Here is a 23273-nt window from a genome sequence, read left to right as displayed (position 1 = left end):
TTAGGGTGGAGGATGGGAGGAGCTGGGCAGGACCTAGGTAGGACTCCAGGGGGTGGCTCTTGTTCTTCCACTGTCTTCTGTTCATATTTACATCAGGAGGCTGTGCAGCCTCGGGTTCCTGGCCTCAGCTGGATTAGCACTTCTAGCTGGTGGCTGTAAGTGAAGGAGGTGTGACGGTATGATACCCTGCATGTGGTAGAGACTCAGTAAGTGGATACCATTGCGGTGGCTTCTCTAGTGGGATGGGAAAAAGGGTGACCCCAGGCAAAAATACCTGGTTGGCTGGTGTGCCCTTCCCCTAGGGGTTTTTGTTTCGGTGAGGGCCTGGTAAGTGACCCAAGGATGCATCTCCAGGCCAGCAGGTGGGGCAGGGGTTTGTCTGCCCACAGGCTTCTGGGCGCACTCAGGAACCTGGGCAGCTTACACAGCTCACCAGCCTGTCGTCTCCTTCGCTGCACTCGACCTTTCCCTTCTGTCCTGCTGGACTAGCCGGGTGCTTTCCAGAAGAGAAAACCCGGGACTGCTTCCTGGGAACCCAGTGCCCTTCCCATCTTAGGCTGTCTAGTCCCAAGTCGGGGTGGGGAGTCGGGTTAGGGGATCATGGTAGGCAAACCCCTGGCCTTGTCTGGACCTCAGTTGTGTTCACTTGTTAAAATGTTTGAATGGAAATGTGGGGAAGGGAGAGCCTTTGCCTTGTTTGGGTCTCTGGGCTGTGCTGGTCTAAGCCCAACGAATCCAGGGTAGGGCCAGCGGGACCGAACTGGAATGCGCCGCCGGAGCCAGGCCGCGGGTGAGTGAGGGACTGGCGGGGCCGGTGGGGATCCAGACTCGCACGAAGGTGGGGAAGGGGTTGCAAGGCAGAGGCCCGCGAATCCCCGCACCGGGGCCTGCGCATCCGCCTCCCCCCGCCGCGTGCCCAGTGCGCAGCGGCAGGTCGCTAGCGGGAAGTTCCTGCAGCTGGGGGCAGCTGGCCGCGGAATGCTGGGAAGGGCTGGGCCTGCTGCTGTGGGGTGGGTGGGCGGGCCTAGGCTGGGGCTGGGGCCGGGCGGGCCGCTTCCGGGCTGGACAGGGTTTGGGGCGTGGCGCAGCCCGACATTAGTCCGGAATGCTCTTCGAGCGGTGCTCGGGTGAGGTTACCTTGGCGCGCCCCCAAATCTTTTGGTTCCCCTGCTCCTGCCTTCCACCGCTCTGGCTGACCTGGCTCAGACCAGCTTGAAAAATGCATTCATTCAGTACATCTGTCAGGTGCCTACTTTGTGCCAGGCTCTGGTTGGAGGTGTGCTGGGCTTACCTGGGCGTGCAGGTCCCTGTTCTCGTGGACCGGACATTTTCATGGTGGGTAAAAGACAGAAACAAACAAGATGACTTAAGGGTTGTTCTGTGGAGAAAATGAAGCAGGGTGGTAACTGGGGAGATGGTAGTTGCCCCTTTAGCTAAGAGATCAGGGAAGGCCTCTTCCTGGGACGGGACTTTGGGTCTGAGACCAAAAGGAGGAACCAGCGTTGCCCAGGGAATGGCAAATACAAAGGCCCAGAGGCGGGGCTTGGGGTAGGAGATGACCTTGGGCGGAGTCAGCATTTTAGGGGAGGAGCCTGTCGGGACGGCTCCTCCCTCTTTCCTGACCCAGAGCTCTGTGCTCAGGCCTGCACCCTGCCCAGAGGCCCTTGGAGGGAGACTTGCCGTGGCTGGAAGCCATAGTTTGCTTTCAGGAGTGTTTCTCGTCTTCTTGGACGTGGAGGTTGTGCCGTGTGGTTACCTGTATGGAAGACTGTAATTTTCCACTTGATTCCTGAAGGACACGGAAACCTTTAGATGTTGTCATCACTGTGTTTATTTAAGTCATTTTTGAAAGTTCAGCTTGGAAGACACAGATTCAGCACGTGCCTTTCGGGAAGGGCAAGCCCTCCTAGGCTCACCTCTTAGATGCCGGCCTGGCCGAGAGTCCTCCTAATCTGTCTAGAATAGGTGCCTGGGTGAGCACCACCCTTGGGAATGGGCCTCTGTGGCCTTGGACTTCTTAGTGACAACTTCGGCAAGATCCTGGGCCGGGCCGGAGGGGCTGCTCACTGGAGACCTGGCCATCTTCGGAAGCCAGATCTGGCTCCAGAGCCTCAGGGGTTGCAAGTGCCCAGAACCAGGTCAGCAGAGAGGCCTGCACTCCCACCACAAAGGTCTGTTTGAAGTTCTGTGGGAGGAAGGACAGACACCACAAGGAAACTTCCTCCCGGGTGGGTGGGTCTTCAGCCTGGTATGGGGTCAGACAGGCTTTGGATGGGGGTGGGTTGGGCTGGAGGGTGAGGAGCTGTTTCTCCAACAAGGCCTGGTCCCAGAACTGAGTCCTCAATGGACAGGGCTTGTTGGTGTGCTGTGCAAGTGCAAGGCTTGGGGGACTGAATGGGGGACTCCCTCGGACATGGGAGGAAGAGTGAAGGTGGGGACTGGGGTTGCTAAACTGGCTCCTCCAGGGAAGCAAGCCCTGCCCTCCTGGAGCTTCCAGCCTTTAGGTGGGGAGGTGGGCTGGGGAGAAGCTTTAGGGTGCAGCTCAGAGAAGGCCAAGCAGGCAAGGTTGTGGGGCACCTGAATGGTGGGCGTCCAGCAGCCTGGCTGTTGACCTAGGCTCAGGGAACCAGCATTTGGTTAGGTGGGCTATGAGGAATGGGCCTTGACCCTAGGCTGCGGGGCTAATGAGGGCCTTAGCCAGAAGCTGCCAGCACAGGTGAGGGGGAAACTGCCGGTGCCCCTGTGCCCTCACACTCTCCCAGCCCTGCCTCTCCAAGACAGATTTAACAATCCACGTCTGTCTCTCTCTCTCTCTCGCAGTTAGTATTGCAGGAGAGAAGCTTTACTTCTGAAACTTTTATTGATCCAGACACTAATAAAAAGTAAAGGTTTTTTATTTTTTTCTTCTTTTCTGCCAGAGCAAAGAATATCAGAGCCCTAAAACACAAATTTGTTTTCCTCCTCCCTAGATCTGGGAGGGAGGTGTAGGTTGGCCTTGTTCAGATCTAGCCTCTTCAAGAAGCCTCCCTAACTCCTCAGGCCTGCAGTCATCCACCTGTTCCCCAGCAGTTAAACGAAACTGCCACATGTGCCTCTGTCTGACCCCAGAAGGCTGGGGTGTCACAGAAGCTTTCCTTCCCACCTGAGGCCCCCAGGGGTAGGGAGAGACGCCATGGGAGGCATTCAGGACCAGGCTCTTGATTTCATGTATGTCTCTCAGGGTTTGGGGTTTGGTTCTTTGGCTGCCCTGGTCTTTGTTTTTGCATCTTGATTTCATCAGGACTTACTGAGCTCTTGCACCGTGTCAGACCCTCTTTTAAGACACAGAAATACAACACATAGAGCTTGGCTACACACAGCTTACCTTGTGACAGGAGAGGCAGATAATAAATAAGCGGAGAAAAAAAAGTGATTCCCGATCGAGTGAAGTTTCCCTACTGAAATGTGAGTCAGGGATTTCTGTCTGCTTTGTTCAGCACCTGTCTTCCCAGTGCCTAAATAGTGCTTGGCACATCGTTTACACTTAAATATTTGCTAGCTACATGAGCAAGATGCTATGAAGGAAACAAACCAAGTGTTCCACCGGGGAGTAACGGTGGCAGGGCAGGACCTGTGTAGATGGAGCAGTCAGAGAAGGATTGAGTTGCAGAAGATGCCAGAAGCCCGCCAATTTGCTGTTTGAGTGTGTTGGAGCAAGAACTCCTAGCCTAGGGAGCAGTAAGTACAGCCCTTGAGCAGGAAACAGACTTTGGTGTGTGTGGTGGGGGGCGTTGGGTGTTGCTGGATGAGGTCAGAGAGTAGGTAGGTCACGATTGCCAACGTCTTTCACCTGGGGAGCAGTTCACATTTATTCAGTGCAGTGGGGAATAATTGAAGGCTTTTAAGGTGAGGAGTTCAGTAATCTGATTTGCATTTCTGAAGGGTCCCTCTGACCCCTGGTAGGGGTAGGGGGAAGCCCAGTGGTTTGGGAGGCCGCCTGGACAACAGGCTGCCTGGGGAAGATGGAGAGGAGTAAACAGGGATGAGGGATTTCAGAGGAGGTAGCAGGAGGATTTGTGTTGGATTGGATTCTGAAGGCCAGGGAAAGGAAGGGCTCCTGGCTTTGCTACTGAGGCTCCACGCTGGACATTTCAGATGTGAAGTTCCGTGAGATGCCCTGGAGGTGCTGTCAGGCCGGCATGGAGATGCATGGGTCTGGAGCTCAGAGGAGGGGAGGGCTGGGAATACACTTTGGAGTCATGAGCATGCTGGAGGTATTTAGACCTATGGGAGTGGATACAATCACCAAAGGAAAGTGTTGTGCTAAGGAAGAGTGTCTTCGAAACAGGCCTGAGGAACTCCAGCACCCGGAGGAAAGGAGGTGAGATGCTAGAAGCCTGTGAGAACAGAGGAAACCTGGAGCACGGTGGCCTGGGTTCAGGGGATAGTAAGGCACAGAAACTGGTTAACTTTGGCAACCTGAAGGCCTTTGGCGTCCTCAAGGAGACCCAGTGGTGTCGGAACAGACAGGTGTGTTGAGTAGGAAAAGGAGTTGAGAAGGTGGCGGGGGCAGCAGTGAGCAGAGAAGTGCGTGAGGACCCAGCCAGCCCAGGATGCTGAGGAGGGGAGGGCCGCAGAGGGACCTGAGTGTTCTCTGTCCACGGCGTGGGTTTACCAGCAGCTGACCCAGGGCATCTCAGCCTGGAGATTCTGATTCCGGAGCGCCGATAGGCTCCCCCCAGTGATCTTTCCCAGCTCCCTCAGCCCTCTCCACCTACTCTGGAAAGCTCACTGACTGTGCCGTGTCACGTTTTTGGACTCAACACTGAGTCTGTTGACCCTGGTTCCCCTGTCAACCCCTTTCCTTACCCCAGTCTCTGTGGGTCCACGCAGAGTATCCTGGAACCTGCCTTACCTCAAGTGTCTTTCCCAGAGCAGAGCTAGACTTCCTTTACACCAAGGGCATTTCTCTGGAAGGCTTCTTTATGTGTTTGGCTTCTGGAGAAGTTTGAGGTTTTTTTCACAATATTTTGGTGGCCAGGAACACTAACCCTCACCCCCAACAACCCTGCCCCAGGACTTTGCTGGCTCTGGGGAGGGTTTAGAATGCATCGGCTTGAGGGTGCAAGGTTGGCACACATAACTGGAGATAACCTAATGTCTGCTGGACCCCTGGTGGGTTTCAGTGTCTGTTGAATGAATGGCACGCAGATATTTGAGTTTTGGGTTCCCAATTGCTTTGTTAAATGCTTTTCCTGGTTAACCAATGTTTTTACATCTGTTATCTGCAGGGAATAGTGTATTACCTCATTTTATGCGTGAGGAAACTGAGACTCAGGAAAGTAAAAGGACTTGTCCAGGGTTCCACAGTTGCTAAATGACATGACCAGAATTGCAGCCTGGGCCTGCCAAATACCCAAATCGGGCCTCTCCTTACTGACTAATCCTGGGGGTGAGGTATACCGTAAGCAAGGAGGTTAAGGCACCCAGGTCTCCTACTGCCTCTCAGGAATAGTGGCCAGATGTTCTGCCAGGGCTCCAAGGCATTCCTCCTGCCTCCCACCCACCCATTTCCTCTGATGCTGGACACCTACTCCTCTCCCCACATGCACACAAGATGCATTTGGCTCCAGGAAGATAGGATGAGCCTTGAACCTTGTCAAGTCTTGGGGATGCTTTCGGCAAAGCCTCTAGCTTCTGTGGAGGCTGTTTCTGCAGCAGGCATGTAGGGTGGCCCTATGGCTGATGCAGAACTCCGCATAGGTAAGGTGAGCTCAGCAGGATCACATGCCATGACCACATGTGAGCAGTGGAAGACAAACCCAGAGAGGTCTGGAGGCGAAGCCTTGTGCTTATGCTACCTCCTGACAGCCTGTGTGGCTTTGGGTTCTCGCTTCCCTCTTGCTCTGCCCCTCCTACCCAGCAGACTTGCTTAGCCTGGGCCTGGGCAGCCAAGGCAGGCTGTTTTCAGGCCTCAAAGGATTTGGGCCACAGCCCAGCCTTTCTCAGTATTTCTCGCCTTCTGTCCTTGTCTTCTTGTGGGACGGAGCAGGGATCTGGGAGGTAGCAGATGGGGGGTCCTGCCTGGAAATCACTGAGGGTCAGAAACAGGCTGAGAGAAAGAAATGACTCAGCCACAGTTACTGCCCAAGAGGCTAGTTTCCTATTTGTGCCTTCAGCTATCCTGAGGCTGCTTCCTTCACCCCAGGTGAAAGCAGGCCTTTGTTACGCGCTCACTCTCAGCCAGGCTTTGTTCTGTATCCTCTCAGCAATCCTATGAGGTAAATGCTATTATGTCCATTTTCCAGGGGAGGAAACTGAGAGAGGCCCAGAGAGGTGAGTTAACCTGTCCAAGACCACACAGGTTACAAGTGGCAGAGTCCAGGTTTGAACACAGCCTGGCTTCAGAGCTCGTCTTCTTTACCATCAGGCTGCACGTCCTGAAACTTATTTGACTTCCAGGCATCATAGAAACAGAGTGAGGGCAGTACATCTTTGAATGACTTGGCCCCTGTGGAGTTGGGCCTAAAGCAGCCTCCTGGCCTTGACTTTTCTGACCGAAGATAGCCACACTGGGCAGGGCATGGTGGCTCACACCTTTAATCCCAGCACTTTGGGGGAGGCCAAGGTGGGTGGATCACCTGAGGTCAGGAGTTCAAAACCAGCCTGACCAACATGGTGATCCGTCTCTACTAAAAAAGTACACAAAATTAGCCAGGTGTGGTGGCCCATGCCTGTAATTCCAGCTACTTGGGGGGCTGAGGCAGGAGAATCACTTGAAACCGGGAGGCAGAGGTTGCAGTGAGCCGAGATTGCACAGTTGCACTCCAGCCTGGGCAACAAGTGTGAAACTCCGTCTCAAAAAAAGAAGATAGCCACACAGAACCTACTGTGGGCCCAGCCACTCCAGGTGCCAGAATGGCCCATGCTTCTCTGAGGGTACCGTAGACCAGGTGCTGAGACCCAGACAGTCAAGTCTCTCTTCCCTTCCTCTCCCCAGCCCACTCCTATTCCAGTAACTAGGCAGGCCCTGCCCACCCTTGCCCCAGGAGAAGTCCCACTCCTGTGGACAGTGGAAGGGCCTCAGCCAGCTTGCCTGAGTCCTGGGTTTGGAAGGACGGTTGCCCCCATCTGCCTTGGTTCCCTGCACCTGCCTTTTCTTCCCCGCGTGCTCCCTCTGACTCCCCGCTTTTCTCTGCTTTCACCTTCCCCTAGTGTTCCTCTTCTTTCGTGTTGTGTCAGAAGCCATGATTTCCAGTCTTCTCATCTGGAAGATGGAGGAAAAGATAGACCCGACCTCACAGGGTTCTGAGGCTCAAACTGAAAGCCTGGTGGTGGGGCACCTGTGACAGGTGAGACTCCTCATCTCGCCCCCTTCTTTCTTCCTCATGAAGGAGAGACACTGGAGGATGTGGAGCAGCTGGGGCCTGTGGTCCAGGTGGGAGGGAGCAGTCAGGGCCTCGTGGAGGGAGCAGGTAGGAGGAATACTCTGGCTATGATGGACCTCACGGGGTGTGACCCAGCTTTGCCACTGACTTGCGTGAAGTTCTGGCGAGCTGGGGAGTCCCTGCACCCTCAGCTTCCTCATCTGAAAGATGGGGCAATGGTAATGCCTGTCTGTGGAGTGGTGAGGAATAAATGAGACTGGGCCATAAAGTACCCAGTGCTGTGCCCAGCACATAGTGCCCAAAGAGGGCCACTATCCCATCTCTTATTCTTGAGGTTTAGCTTCCTTGTTTTGTTTTTGAGCTCTTTAGGACCTTCTTGGAATTTGAATTTTTTCTATTGTTTATTGTGTCTAAAATCTTCCTCAGAAGCCGAGGGCCTCTAACCTGATCATGAGTTTTGGATTTTTTTTTTTTTTTTTCTGCTTTCCTGTTTCCTGTACAGGAAAACGGGACCTGTACCTTTAAGACCCCAGCAGGCCCAAGTAGTACACTGGCCCTTTAAAAGCACATTACAGAGAGTTGGAACATAGCCTTTGTTGAACTAGCCATGATTAGTCCCAGCGGACAGGGCTGGAGTGGCATGTCTGGGAGCAGGGCGGGGCTGAGCTGGCTGGGGCCAGCCAGGAGCAGCAGACAGCAGGAAGGCTCACCCGGCCACTCAGCTTCCCGAGCCTGGTGGCCGTGCTGAGGGATGGTGAGTGGCTTGAGTGGAGCTTAGAACAAGGGAGGCTGGGAAAGCCAGGAGGGAGGCAGTCTCAGGGCCCAGGGAGACCTGAATGAGCTGGGTGGCAGCAGACACCTTCAGTGAGCGACTGTCACAGGAGCTGGTCCCAGGAGGGTCTCTGGAGCACCCTGGGATGCCGTCTCTGCCCCTCTACGCAGACATCCACTGCCGGCCCAGAATGTGGAAGCAGTTAGGATGGCCCTGCGAAAAAGCGGTACACCAAGAAGAGCACTGTTGCTGTTTTTAGTTTTTAAAATGAGAGGAAGCCCAGTGTGAGTCGCTCCGTCCGGCAGGCGCGGTGGCCCCTATGGTGTGCTCCTTTGAGAACCGGGAAATGCCAGGGACTGCTGACAAGTTTTCTGAGCTGAGGAGCTTGGCCTTTGCTCTGAGTGGCCGAACCCTTGGCTGGCTGGGTGGGGCTGCACTGGGGCTTGGGGGCCATGGTATCTCTGCCCCAGCTCCTCAGCAGAACTTTCTTTTTTCTTCTCCCTTCCTGCTTCCACTCCCTAGTCCATGGGGCCCAGGCCCGCTGGGTGGGGTGGAGGCGGGTGGGAGACTGGAAAGACTGTGTCTGGGCCAGGAGTGTGTTTTGGCTCTGCTTGAATATTTGAAACAGTTGTCAGAAGCCAGATCACTTTGGTGTGGTAGCATCTTTACTGGGCAAGTACCCATTTCTGGAAAAGTCAGGGGAACGATTGGGCTTGTTACAGCCAAGTCTCAGTGCAGGTTGGTCTGAACCACCTTTATTACCACAGCTGGGGGCAGATGAGACTGCCTGCCAGTAGGTGTCCTCACTGTTTTACAGACAGCCACCCAGGAGGTGACAAAGGCAGGGCTCAGTATATTTCTGGTGACCCAGGGTTCCTATAGTTCCTTAAAAGTTGGTGCATTTGGTCACAGGATTTTTGTAGGTTTGGTGAAAACCTGAGGCATTGACGGGCAGTGAAGAGAATTTGGAGTTAGTGCCCGAGTGCCAGGTGTCCTGCTCCTCCCTTGTGCCTGTGAATCATGACCTTAGGCAAACTGCTTGACCTCTCTGAGCCTCTGCTTCAGAGCAGAGGGCACGTGCATAGGCGCAAACCCTGGAGGGAGTTGTCAGTTCTGGGGGAGGCTTCGTGGAGGTGGTGGCCTTTGAGCTGGGCATAGGCTGCTGGAGTGCAACCCCTTGAGCAGAGGCATGCAGTTTAGCATGATGAGCCAGATAGGGCCAAGCAGGGCTGGCATGACTGGATTGGGACCTGGAAACGTACCTTGGAAAGCTGGATTTTAAATATGTTGCTTTATCAGTTGGAATCCTGTGGGTCAGGTGGCAGATGACAGGGCTAGCTTAGCCTGGAGTCAGCCAGTGTGGAATGTGGGGGAAAGGGGCAGAACGTGAAGTCTGACACACTGGCCTTGGGAAGCCCCTGGAGGTGTCAGAGCCTCACTCTTTGCTGCAGTTAGCTGTGTGAGGGTCAGAGGTGCAGAGCCAGTGCCCTTTGTGCCCTTCCCAGGTGTGTGGGCTCACTGTGGTGTGGTGGTTGAGCAGGTACTTGAGAGCCACAGGTGACTTTGGTGCATGGTCACTAGCAGCAGGAGGAACTCGGCAGCCACACTCCTGGTTTTCTTTGACATGGTTTCTCTGAGTTTCTGCCCATGCCAGTGGCCTGGAACCCTGTGGCTTACTGACAGCCGCTTTCCTGCTATCTTGCTGCTGCTGAACGCTCCTGGCTGTCTCCTGCTAGTTACAGTCTGAGAAGCAGCTGCTCTGGTGCCCCATGCAGACTTCCAGACCTCAGGCTTTGGGAGGAATGGGCAGCTGACATCCCTAGGCCCGTAGCCTCATATGCTCCTGCTGATGTAGTGGAGGTGCTCAGTGGCTGTGCTGGTGGCTGGATCAACTCTGCCCAGGATTGGGATGGGGTGGGGTGCCTTAGCCTGATGCATCTTTCCAAACTCTGCCAGGAGGCAGGGGCAACCCACTTGACATGGGAGGAAGCTAAGGTGCAGGAGAGGCCCACCCGAGGGGCACACTCCTTTGGCCCAGTGCTCCTTCCTTTCAGATCTTCACCTCTTGTGTCTCTCTGAGCTCAGGCTGCTAAGAAGGAGGGAGCCTCTGTCCCAAATGGTGGCTGGAATTGAAGAAATAGCTGTGCTGGAGTGACCACTGGGGCTGGAGTCTAGGGTGCCAGCATTTGCTCATAGATTTGTCCATCTCTTCTTAAATGGGGGTCTTTCAGATTCGTGCTTAAAACTGCCTGTACTCTGGAGCTTGCTCTCAAGGTGAGGGGGTGGAGCAAGTGAGGTGGTCTGGGGTCAGTTGGCAGAGAGGCTTTTTGAGAGCTCAGCTGTGGGGAGAGTCAGGAAGGATCTGCTGGGCAGAATGAGAGACAGATCTTGGAAATGTCCTGGGCCCGGGAAGAAACCAGGAGCATCCAGAGAAGTGCTGGCAGGAAGGGCGTGCAGAAAGGGACAGAATGCCCCCGGAAGGCAGTCTCAGCCCAGCCTGGATGGCCATGGGGGCAGCCAGGGCTGATTACTGGGGCTGTGTATGGAGAGCTCGCTGCAGGTCAGGTGAGCCCTACAGCCAAAGGTGGTGGTGTCCCTGTGTTCCAGATGAGAAAACTGAGGCACACAGGTTAATTAATTTGACTAAAGTCACAGAGTCTTGTGTGTGTGTTTTTAAGGAACCATGCCTGCTTACCACCTTCAACCAGCATAATGCCAGGAGCTGGGGCTCTGCGGACAAATGGCTGGTCCTTGGTTGAGGCAGGAAACCTGGCTCTCAAGGATGAGGGAAGGAGGCCATCCCTAGGTCACCCCAACATGAATGGCCCACATGGTCCCAGGAAGTAACGTGGCATGGCGCCCAGGTCTTGGGTGAAGGAAATGAGAAGGAAGAAGATGCTGCCTCTGCCCCCGCATTCTGTGGGGGGGCCCAGCATGAGCTAAGGAGGACTTCCTGGATGTGGAGAGCTGGGAGGAATTAGATAAGCCAGAGGGGAAGCACTTCCTGGAGAATGGAAATCTTCACTTTTCAGCTCATTTATTCTTCTGTTTCATGATCATTTTCCACTTGAGTCTTGCATCCCCAGGGCCCTGAGTGGCTGTTGGAAGTATTTATGGTCCCGGGTGGGGTTCAGGGACCAGTTAGAAACCAGTCCTACTCAGGCCGTGATGCATGGGTGTGTTCACGTGTGAGGAGGAGCCAGACACAGACTGAGCTCAAGGAGAGGGAACGCCAGGGTCAGGGCCTTGAAACATTCTCAGGAGTGGTCCCCAGTGGAGAGACTGGGGGAGGCCAGCGGGCTAGCACTTTTGTGGTGGGCTCTACAGCTTGGGAGCTTCAGGATTGCTGCAGTTGTGCCTGGGATTGGAGCCCCAGGTACTGTGCAGGGGAGTTGGGCTCTTTTCCTGATGCTGGGGGTAGGGGGACCGTCACCCTCCCTAAACTTTCTGAGCGGCCAGGCCAAGCCTGGTAGCTTTTCCTACAGGCCAAGGAGGGCTGGAGGGTTGTCCCTGCTCAGAAGCAAGAGGGGCAGGGGCAGCTAGCCCGCAGCTCACTTTCAATTTGCCCACCACTCACCCTCGTCAATGAGTGTTCCTTGGATGCTCTTCTTTTAAAATTCAGGGCACTTCGCTGTTCTACTGAGGTTTATGAATGTTTAAAAACTGCTTCGCAGTCCCCAAAGTAATTTGACAAGTCTGACAGCTATTGATTAAAAACCCGAAATTATTCAGGCTGCAGGATGACTTGGGGGATTAGATAGAAAGTTTTTTGTTTCTTCTCTCTCTGCACCGCCCCCCCACCCGCCGCCCCGCCGCCACGCAAAAAAATAAAAAAAGAAGAAGTGGAAAGGTAAATGTGTTCCTGAATGTTTTTTTAGAACTGCACAGTTTATACGGGGAGAGAATGCTGAAGGCTGCCTCTCATTCGGGAGCCAGTGCCAGTGCCCTCTGGAATCCCTGGTCTCCTGAACTTTGGCCCAAGTCACCCCAGGCAGCAGTGAGATGTTACTATTATGTTACTGCAGGTGATGGTGGCGGTGTTGGTAGCAGTTGTGATACTTCATGGTCCCTTATGTTCTAGGGAGTTGACATAGGGTTTTTGTGGCTTTCTCTGAAGTAGGTCAGCATGTGAGGAAATGGCACCTAGAAAGGGGAGGAAACTTGTTTAGGGTCTGTGATAGACCTTAGATACAGCTGGGATAGAGACCAAAGACTCCTGCAGGGAGAGGAACAGGCCCTTGCTGGGGTGCTGGGCTGATTGGAGGCCTGGCCTCCAGGCCTGACCCACTGTGCGGTCGGTGCCAGGAGTGTCCCACAGAGGCTGACCAGGCCGTTAGAACCCCAGCTGTCACTTCTGGACCATGTGACCTAGCCAAGCCACTCCCTCTCTCCAAGCCTCAGTTTCCTCTTAAGAGAACATCCTAAAGGTTCCAGTGAACCTTTTGGATTAACTGTCTGTGTACAGGAAAAGTTGCCCCATGAGCCAGGGCTCATGGGACCTGAGCTTGAATACCTGTTCTCCCTTTCTTCTGGGTCAGTGCTGCCTTTTGTGCAGAGTTGTTGGGAGAAGGCCATGAGATGATGTGTGTACTTGGGTAAGAACACCTGCAGCTGGCACGTAGTAGGTGCTTAGTAAGTAGCTGTTAGGTCCAGGCTGCCACAGTGTCATTCATTCAGTCAGCCTGTATTGGGCACCACAGGACACCAGGCCTCACAGCAAGCAATGAGCTGCCCCGTCCTCCTGTTTTGGTTGCAGAGTGTGGACCCTCCTCTGCCAGCTCAGCCCTGTGATGTGGTGGGGGAAGCACAGGCTCCCAGGGGTGAGGGCAGAAGGCCAGGTGCCTCCCTGTCTCCCAGCCCAGGTCTCTCTGTGTGTATGGGGGTGTCACAGCTAGGTCTTGGTGACTGCTAGGACCTGCCCCTTACCTTGACCTGAGGGAACCCTGGGCTGAGAGGGACCGTGCCTCTGGTCCCTGTCATCCCTGGAAGACTTCCCAGGCAGGGCAGCCAACCTCTCTGCCTTTTTAGGACAGGCTCTGTCTCCCCAGGGGCCTGGGAGCCACCAGGCGGCTACATTCCTCTTCTCTCCCCTGGGATCCTAGCTGGGTCAGGAGTGAGCACTGGCCTTCTGAACAGCCAGTTCCCACACCAGCGGGGCAAAGCTGGGCTTGGGGAGAGAGCTCTGCTGGACATGCCAGGCAGGGCGCTGCCCTGTTTAGGTCCTACCGCTTGATTCCCAGCAGGTCAGTGCATTCATTCTGACCATGTCCAGACTCTCTCTCCTTCCAGTGTGGGCAGAGATTTCTAGCACAGCCCCTGGACCTGCCTGGCTGTGACAGGCAGAAGCGTAATTGGCATGTTCTGACCTGGTCGGGCCTAGAGAGTCTGCTGAAGTCCTGACTGCAGAACCATCAGGTCCTGCCAGCCTTCAGTTGGGTACCCACTCTGTGGAGACAAACCTTGTCTGGGATTTCTCTTCCTTCCAGACCTGGCTGGGGTAGTGGACAGTGGCTTGGGACCACACAGTCTGGTGGGCTGGAGACTGGGGCTAGGGATGGCTGTGCTTGGGAGTCACAGGCAGAGGGGCCAAAAGGGCCCCCTCATGGGGGTCTACTGCCCACTGCTAGGCACACTTTCTTCTCCTTTCATTTCGCCTCAGGAAAGTAAGGGCTTTTTTTTTTTTTTTGAGACGGAGTCTCGCTCTGTCGCCCAGGCTGGAGTGCCGTGGCGCGATCTCGGCTCACTGCAAGCTCCGCCTCCCGGGTTCACGCCATTCTCCTGCCTCAGGAAAGTAAGGGCTTTTAAAGAAATTTGAGGCATCCCAGAGCATTTGGGCAGATACAGTTGATCCCCATTTTGCAGATGGGGAAAACTGAGACATGGAGAATGTAAAGAGTTTGAGTCGTCAGGGGATGGGAACAGGAAACAGCCTGGGAAGTCCATATCTTGTCACTCCAAATTGTCAAATGTATGACCTATCCCAGAAGTGTCAGCCTTGATAGCAGCGTGTGCATTGTTCACCAGTGTTGTTCATGGCTGTGTCTCCAGCTCCTGACATTGTGGCTGGCAATGAGGTAGGCGAATGGAACAGACCAAGGAGGCATGAACAGTTACGAGCAATGGATGGGAGTCACTGACACCCCTGCCCTCCTGAGCCTCTCACCTGCATGGTCTCATTTGATCCTTAGAGCAACCCATGAGGAAGTTGTGTCATTATCCTCACTATGGATGGGGAAACTGAGTCCTAGAGAGTCAAATGACTTAAAGTGTTCAAGGTTGTATGTTTCATAAGGAATAGAGACTAGGTTTACTCTACAGCCAGGCACCCTTGACACTAGGCCCTCTGTCCTCCTGCCTGCTTGCAGCTACAGGTGCATTTTTGTAGCATTCACTTGTGTACGTGTGTGTGTGTGTGTGTGTGTGTGTGTGTTTAATCCCATGGCCCACTTCACTGCCTGCCTGTGTGTACTGCCTAGCCCATTACCCTGGCAGCCCTAACCATGCAACATGTCTTAAAGGGGCCTCCCAGCTCCTGCTTGCACACTTTCAGAGACAGGGATCCCACTCTCTCTAAAACCAGACGAGCCTGGCCCATTCAAGGACAGTTGTGACTGAGCTGGAAGTGGCCTCTCCTGGTCCCAGTCTTGCCCTTTGGGGCCACACAGGGCAGCTCCCTCTGAGCTTTCGAGATTTGGCGGGTGATCCTGAGCCCCTTACTTTTCCAGCCAAACAATCCCACTCTCAGTTCCCCCCACCCAATAGCTGGGAACACCCTTGCTGTACCAAGTAGGGATTTTTAATTACTGTAAGTTTTGGTTTGGGGTCCTTTTCCTCCTTGGAATGAGTTTGCTGAGCTTCTGTGTCACCGACCTTTTAAGAGAAAAAAGGATCAGAGTTGAAAAACAGCTTGTGGGTTGGCTAGAAGGCTATCAGATAAGCCTAGGCCCCAGGAGCCAAGACAGTGTCCCTGTTGTTCTGCCGCCAGCCCTCACAATGAGCTGCTGTTGGGCCCTGGCGCTGTCTCCCACAGCAGCTCCCCGTGCCTTGTGCCCACGTTTCCTGGGCCCTGGGCAAGGTCTGCCCCCATCCCTGTATCCCCCGGTTCTTCCTTCCTGACCTGAAGTGAGTGGGTCACAGCTAGTGGGTTATCTGCTGTGGACCTTTCCCCTGTGCCTGGCTGCTGTGGGCCTTTCCCCCGTGCCCGGCTGCTGTGGGCCTTTCCCCCCTGCCCGGCTGCTGTGGGCCTTTCCCCGCTGCCCGGCTGCTGTGGGCCACCCCTGGACGATGGAAAGGCCAGGCCAAGGCTGGTGCAGTTGGTCTTGGACTCCACTGAACTGGTTTCGCTTTTGACTCGGCCACTTGCTATGCATGTGATCTTGGGCAGGTCGCCTCAACTTTCTAGGTGCACCTTTTTAGTCCTGACAGGATTGTCACGAGAATTAAGTGGGATAGGTGGGAGATTGTGGCCCTGAGCGGGCTTAGGTAGCATAGTATGAGCTGTCTGGAGAGACCAGAGACCACTTTGTGGTGGTGACATTGGGCTGTCCCTTGAAAACTGAGGAAGGACTTTGTTTGGCAAAGAAGTGGAGGGAGAGGCAGAATGGACAGGCTCAGGAGACTGCTTGGACATGGACGCCTGGAGGGTAAGTATGCAGCTTTGTCAGGAAGTAGCTGAGTGGGGGAGAGTCCAGGTCACTTGGCCAAGGTGTAGTGCAAGGGGCCTTTCAGGAGGGCTGGGACACCAGCTTGAGGCATCTGGGACTTGATTATCTTACAGGTCATGAGGCGAGAGAGGAGGGACAGGCGTGAGGCCCTGCCAGGTGGAGTGGCTTGTCCAGTGGTGGGTGCTGCTGTGGTCACAGGAGAAAGCCAGTGGAACTCCCATTCTCCTCTGCCCTCCCATGCCCTGGCCAATCTCCTCTGTAGCAGTGGAGTCCAGGGCAGGTCACCCTAGCCATGGCCTTGGCTATCCCGTGTGTGACCTGGGTGTCATGGTGCTACCTCCTTCCTGGGAGCACTAAGGATTCCACACCATGGAGGACAGGTAAAGGGCTTCTGGTCCCTGGAGCGCTATCATGGGGCTAGTGATCTGCTATGTTTAGAAGGGTCTCAGGGCTGGAGCCGTAGGGGGCAGGGTGTAGCCACAGAGGGTAGGATGAGCCTCCTAACCTTGAGAGGGATGGGGGAAGCGGCCCATAATTGGACAGAGCGAGGGCAGGGGCATTTCCCGGAGACTCTGGAATGAACATTGGAATGCTGCTCTTGGGACTTGGCCTTGGACAGGCAGCTGCCCTGACGACCCACCCTCAGGCCTTCTTTGTCCCTCCTCCAAGGGAACAACCACGTCACCAGGGTTTGCAGGCTGAGGGAGGACTGTCCTTGTCCCCGCTGACCTCCCGTTCCCTCTGAGCTTAGCTGACCTTGGCTGCTGGCGTATTGGGGTTTTGGTGCAGGAACTCTTAAGGCTCTGGACCTTGGAGCCAGCCAGACCCAACCCTACCCACCAGGAACCCACTGCCTGACAAGGAGACAGTTCTGTGACAGACCTTCCCAGCACAGCCTGGATATGGCTGTCTGCCCAGGGAGTCCAGGAAGGCTTCAGGGAAGAAGGGGCACTGAAGCTAGGTGTTGAAGGTTGGATAGAAAAGGGGAAGGACAGCATATGCCTGGGCCCTGCCTGAAACTCCCGCTTCCTGGAATGGAGGGTCCCAGCAGGCAGGCCGCTGCAAGAGTGGGCCTGGTCAGGTGGGGCAGGCAGGTAGATGCCAGCCAGTGGCTCAGAGTGCCAAGTTCTGGGGCTGGCATTGAATCCCATGTGGTCTCAAGAGGGGATCCCTTCACCCCCTCAACTCAAAGGACTGGGAAATACCTCCCCCTGAAGGCGCTGTCTTCACAGCACTTTCAGTATGTGCTGGCTGCCAGTGTTTTCTGGGTGAAGCAAGCCTCCTTCCTCCTTTTTCAGATGAGGAAATGGACCCAAAAGGTTTGGGTGTGGCAGCAACACTAGAGCAAAGATGGGATGCTGGGCACATCTCTTGCCCTCCATAGCAGGCCTCAGTTTCTCCCCTGTAAAGCAGGGTGAGGTCAACATCTGCCTCTTGGGCTCGTGGAGATTCTGTGAGGTGACTTGTACAGTGGTTCATGTGACGCATGGCCCAGAGTAAGCCTGGCCTGGGGATGCCAGCTCTGCCCTGGTGAGAGGCAGGCAGTGTGCAGCCCACGCCCTGGTTTGAGACCTGCTTCTGTATGTAGTGGACATGCAACATCCTGGCAGGGTTGTTGTAAGAAGTAGCTCAGACCTGGGCCATGGAAGTGATTTGCAGGGGTGGAATCCCCATGTGAAGGCCTTTTGCCTTCCTTGGTGCCACCTCGCCTAGGGGACCAAAGCTCTAGCCTCCAAGGACCACAGGAGGTCAGAGGGGAAAGACATCATGAGAATGAGCTGGGCACAGGGTCAGAAGGATGCCGTGGGCCATGCAATTGGGCCACCTTCTCTTCCACCCCCAGCCTTGGGCAGCAGAGAGGGACTGGACCCAGGGCTGGGGGACCCAGCCCTGAATACAGGGGCATCAGCCCCCAGATACCACACCACATAGGGCAGCTGTGGGCATGACTCCTGGACTGACCTGGTTCCCATCCCAGCAGGGGGCCTTGGGCGGCTTAAGTAACTGCTCCTCTCTGACCCTGTCATACCTTTCTGTAAAATGGGTAGATGAATACTCCTGGCAGAGCTGTGTGTAGTTGAAATATGAAAAAAGGGATGTGCAGATGACCAGCAGGGCGCTCACCCTGTGCTGGCTAGAGGTGGGTGCCCACAAGCATCCCTTCCTGGGATTAGAATGGGAGCAAGGTAGAGACCAGTGCCTGCTCACCTCCTTTCACCTGAGCATCCCAGGTAGGGAGGCTGCGCCTACCCCTGCCCCTTTGGAGCCTGGGCAGTCTTTACTACCCATCTTCTGCCTGTCTCTGATGTGCTGCTTCCCGAGCCTGGCAGGGCAGAGACTGGAGGTGAAAAAGGAAGTGGCCCAACAATGCCAGCATGGGATGAAGCCAGGGGAGGGGAAAAGCCTGCCTTGGGTGGCTGATGGGGCCATAAAGTGGCCAGGCACTGCTGCAGACACAGGACAGGGCTGGCTTCCCAGAGTGGCGGTTCTTGGGCCTTGAATTGGTCCTGCTGGGTTCAGGAAGTGACCAAATGGCCATTTTTCCTTCCTGAGCCCCCTCATCTTATCAGCTACCACCATGGGCACACCCTGGCAGGGTCACAGCAGACCAGCTCCCTCTGGGCCCAGATGAGGGAGGGACCGAGGATACTGTGTGTCAGGGCCTGTAGACTCCAGGCTGGTCAGGAAGGAAATACATAGGAACGTGAGTGAGAGAGGTACAGGTCCACTGGCCCCGCCTCCACCACCTGCTTGCTGTACTATCCAGGAAGGAGTAGCCTGGGAGACCTTGTGGGAACCACTTGGGCCTCCCTGGGCCTGCCCTGCCCCTATTCCTCTTCCCCCCAGAGAGCTTGGGCTGCAGGGATGGATGCAGCCTCTGCTCTACATCCCACCTCGTGGAGAAGCCCCCAGGGAAGTGGGGAGGGTCAGGGCTGCCCAGGTAGGCTGGGCCAGTCCAAGGTGTCTTAAGGGCCTTGAGCTTCCCCCCAGCCCTCTCTTCTGCCAGGATCCTTTCCAGGTCAGCCAGAGCATGCTTGTGGGACAGGATGGTGGGGAAGGAAGAGGAGGACTCTGCAACCACAGACTCCAGGATCTGGCTGTTTTGGGGTCTGGCCTGGGCCTGCTGGGCTCCTGGGATTGCAGGACCAGGGTCTCCTTGGGTTTCCCTGGGCAGATCCAGCCTGCTGAAGCATGCCTCGCCTTTCCTCTTCACAGCCAGCTCATCTATGCGCCCCAGGCAGGAGGCGGCTTCAGCTCACCAGCTCCCCGCTCTGTACTTCCTTGGTCCCTACCTCACCCTCCCTAGCTTCCAGCATCCTTACCTGGCAGAGATTTTCCAATCTGGGCCAGAAAGCAGCCCAATCCCAACCTGTGGGCTGGGTTTTGGGTTCCAGACGGCAGGCCTATGGGGCTATGGGTCCCAGCCGTTCCCAGCCAGGGTGACTTCCCTACTATCAGGCAGAGCATCTCTTCCACTGAGGTATGAAGCCCCAGGTGGGAGGGAGGCCTGGAGTTCGCCCTCGGAGGTGGGTGACTCAGGTGGAATCTCAGCCCAGGGAGGGCAGGCCCACCCACGGCATTGGTCATTGCCATGATGGGGAGGAGGCCAGGCTGCTCGAGCAAGGCCTTGAGGGATTATCAGGAGAAGAGGCCTGTTCCAACACAGTGGTGTGGCGGTGTGGCGTGGCAGGTGGGCCACAGTGCCCCTTTGTGAACTGGGCCTCGCAGGGAGAGCGCCTCAGAGGAGTAGAGGCACATGCTGGGCTTGCCCACGGGCTTAGGTCGCAACAGGAAGCCCCAGGTGGGAGTCGTCGTAGGAGTTGGGAAGGGTTCCCCCTGTCTTGAACTTGTCTCACAGTTTTCCTCTGGCTCTGCCCATTCCCTCTGCTTTCAGAGGCCAGCTTCATGCTGGGCGTGAAGAGTCAAAGGGAGCCGGTTGACTGGGGCTCCTGGGCTGGCCTCTGTGGGGTGTCTAAGGATTAGGATTCCCTCAACTCTGACTCCTTATGGCATCTAGCATGGGACTCCATGTTGGGGAGGGTTCTTATGCTCAGAGGGCTGTTGCCATGGAGGTGTGGAGCTTGGGGTGGGAGGGTGGCCACTGTCAGCCTGAGTCCTTCCGAGCAGGGCTCTTCCTGCTCACCTCTGGGTTCTCAAGTGCCCATGGAGTAGGCTCAGCCCACTGACCCAGGGCAGTTGCAGAAATGAGTATACAGGGTAGACACCCTACAGGGAAGTGTCTCATGGCTCTGCCCAGTTGTGAGCCCCTCAAGGTCAGGGGCCAAGTCTCAGCATGTCCCAACGTAGGGGTCTTGGTTTGGTGAGGCAGGGAGAGAATGATGGACTGAGCACTTGGACCATTGGAGCCAGGAGCCAAAGGGCATAGGGCGTTGGGGGTAGGAGGTCCGTGTGGGCTAAGCCTGGAGTAGGTTTTTCACCAACCCCAGGGTTTGAGCCCTGGACACAAGCAGGGTTCAGCTTCTGCACCGGAGGTGGTCTTAGCAGGCCCAGCCTATCCTCCCGCTTTTCCTCTGCCCCACCGTGGGGGCTGGGGGCTGTAGGAGGACACTGCTCTGTGCTGCTGACTTTGGAGAGATTTTACCTAACCCTGGAGCAGGTATCGTCTGTGGTGCTTTCCATGTGATGCACTGAGGAAACAGGCTCGGGGGAACGATTTCCCCAGGGCCACACAGCAGGGGAGTAGTGGACCCACGTCTGGTCTGCATTTGGGTGCCAGGTGGCATCAGTCCTGTGCTCTTTGTGCCTGTCGGAGCTACTGACCCGGGCCCTGAGTATGTGGACCCCGATGGAGTGTGTGTCTTGGGTACTGTGCAGAGACTGCTGCATCTCTTCTGCTTCAAGACTCGCCTCGCCTTGCCTTGCTGTCCTCATCTGTAATATGGGAGCAGCAGGGTCCCTGTGGCTCTCGCTTGTGTGGGGCTGGTGGTGTGGGACAGTGTATGAGGAAGGGCTGTTGGCAGTGGTATACTGGATAAATGTTGGGACAGAGTGACTGCTCAGTCTTGGACAGGGACCAGTGCAAAAGAGAGGGGAAACGGGAAAGGGCCCAGAACTGCAAACAGCTGCCTGGATCAGGTGGGCTTTCCTTGGTCTCTGAGACTGCTCAGGAGCCAAGCTGGCCCTTACCCCACAGGCTCACTTGCTAATATTAACCCCAGAGCGGCCCCTTGATCTCACCTTCTTGCTCTCTGAGAGGCTGAGCCCCCAGCCAGACTCCTGCAGTGGGGAGGAGGTTCCCACTGGTCTCTGTGACAGCCCTGCCCCCAAATCTGTCTTAAGACAGAAAGGAGAGAGAGTGGAGAGGAGTGGCTGCCTGCTGGAAGGGGCAGGGCCGGGGCAGATGGGCGGGACGTGGCAACCAGCTTGACCCGGGCTGCGGGGGCCCAGCCTGACACACCTACTGCCACCCCAGGTCCCATCTGATGCCAAGGCTGAAGGAGTCTCGCTCCCACGAGTCCCTGCTCAGCCCCAGCAGTGCGGTGGAGGCGCTGGACCTCAGCATGGAGGAAGAGGTGGTCATCAAACCCGTGCACAGCAGCATCCTTGGCCAGGACTACTGCTTCGAGGTGGGTCCCATCGCAGGGCTTGGGTTGGACACCCCATCCTCTCCTGGCCTGTCTGATCTCCTCCACATCCTCCTGGAGTCCAGTCTGCTGTGGCCTCAGCAGGGGCCAGGGTCTTGGGGGGAGTGGCTCGTATTTACCGATAACTTTCAGCTCCTAAGAGACCAGGTGGAGCTGGGGCAGGGGCTGTCCTTCCTACTCTCTGAGCTCTCTGGAAATGGGCCAGCACCTGTTCTCCATGCTAGCATGAAGTTGCTGGGGCCCCCAGTGGGTGACAGGGAGTAGGGGAAAAGCCTGAATTTCTTAAGCACCAGAGTCCATGTCTTAGAGCCTGCTCATATCCCAAATGCAGTGTGGATAGCAGAGAGTCTCCTCTTATACAGGCCTGTTTCCCGCTTGTGAACAATGAGAGCCCAAATCTTTCCTGCCCTGGCATTCTGCGACCTGAGGTTTCAATGCAGAGAGCCAGTGACCCACCTGGGGATGACCTGTCTAGTCCCTCATAGGAAGTGGGGGATGTGAGGCCCAGAGGAGGCATGAAGACATCAGAGGTCACACAGCAAGACTGAGACCAAGCCGGGAGCAGGGTTACTATTGTTGCAGGTGTTCCTAATTACTTCTCCAGTTATTCATATTGCTTCCTACCAGTTTCTGGGAAGATTCCTACCCCCAATAATCATGTATAACTAGGAGAGCTCTCTGGTAGAGGAATGAGCCTGGTAATGAGAAGCAGCCTCTTGGGGACTAGTGTGACAATCTCCTGGCACCCCCAGCCTGGGGGAAAAAGCAGAGTGATGCCTGGCACCTGCCCCATACCCTGTGCCCACTAGGGCCCATTTCTGGTTCAGGACTCCTGGCCAAACCGGGCTTGATCTGGGCTCTGACATCCTTGCCAGGGATAGGGTGAAGATGGCCCTGTCTGCTGGTTCACAGCAGGGGGTGCTGCGGAAGGTGCAGGCCCTCAAATGCCGAGTGAAGAGCGTGCTTCCCCTGCGGAGCCCTGGGTCTGCTGCTGGGGGCAGTGGGAGCACATAGCAGGAATTGCCCGTACTCGCTCCCTTACCTGGAATAGATGTCTAAGCTGGACCAGAGGAGGAGTGAGAGTCAGACAGGGAGGGGAGGAGAAGGGTCAGGGACCAGGGACCCTAGGGCCTGGCACATCCAAACAGTCCAAGTCTCATTTCTCTGGTCCGGCATGAAAAATACCAGACTTATATTACCATTGTTGTCACTGTTGCTTGATGGAAGAGAACCCTCAGAGTTGTCAGCTGAGGACTGAGGGGATTCTGGTACCTACCTTTGGTTGTCTCCTTGGTTCTTGTGGTTCCACCTTTAGGGAAAGTGCGCTCGGGTTAAGCATTGCCCTCTGACCTGGGCGAGGTCTTCGTTCCTTCCCTCTTTCCATCTCAGGGAGAGGGAGGTTAGAGTTAGGAAGATGTTTTCCTATTGGACAGAGGGCACTGAGGGACGAGTGAGGAGCCTACTGGTGCAGGACAGGGCCACTCTATGGCTGCTGGCTTGCCCTGGGACAGTGGGTCTCAGTGTATCACCTGCAAAACATGAAGTAGAAGGGTCATGTGAGCCTTGTCCTGGCTGCTTCCTGTAGCTGTGATGCAGACCTGATGGCCAGAGTCCCCTGAGCCTCCAAGGTCTTCTTCCATCACTGCCTGCCCTTGCTGTGGTCCCTTCCCTCGTAACACTGTCTTGCCTGCTCTCCACAGGTGACGACGTCATCAGGAAGCAAGTGCTTTTCCTGCCGTTCTGCAGCTGAGCGGGATAAGTGGATGGAGAACCTGCGGCGAGCAGTGCACCCCAACAAGGTAAGCCTGCACCCCTCTCACCAAAGCATGGGGGATTGAAGGTAGGCTCAGATATGAGGAAGCAA

At 55.7% G+C, this 23273-nt stretch overlaps 1 protein-coding gene across 3 annotated transcripts in view; it reads left to right on the top strand.

Moving 5' to 3' along the window:
* The window catches only part of DAB2IP (DAB2 interacting protein), a 226937-nt gene that overhangs the window by 177180 nt on the left and 26484 nt on the right, over positions 1-23273 (top strand). Inside the window, exons 1-3 of one of the 3 annotated variants that reach the window (XM_011989481.1) lie at positions 1993-2171; positions 21238-21391; positions 23110-23208. In XM_011989481.1, the coding sequence (XP_011844871.1) occupies positions 1993-2171; positions 21238-21391; positions 23110-23208 (432 nt within the window). Of the gene's footprint in view, positions 1-1992; positions 2172-7194; positions 7332-21237; positions 21392-23109; positions 23209-23273 lie in introns of those variants that run through there. The other 2 variants (XM_011989483.1, XM_011989482.1) reach the window with 2 other exon arrangements.

Source organism: Mandrillus leucophaeus, unplaced genomic scaffold (genome assembly GCF_000951045.1).
Source record: "Mandrillus leucophaeus isolate KB7577 unplaced genomic scaffold, Mleu.le_1.0 Scaffold354, whole genome shotgun sequence".
Taxonomy (NCBI): domain Eukaryota; kingdom Metazoa; phylum Chordata; class Mammalia; order Primates; family Cercopithecidae; genus Mandrillus; species Mandrillus leucophaeus.
Note: the sequence above shows the minus strand (reverse complement) of the source record. Positions and strands in the feature narration are given on the sequence as shown.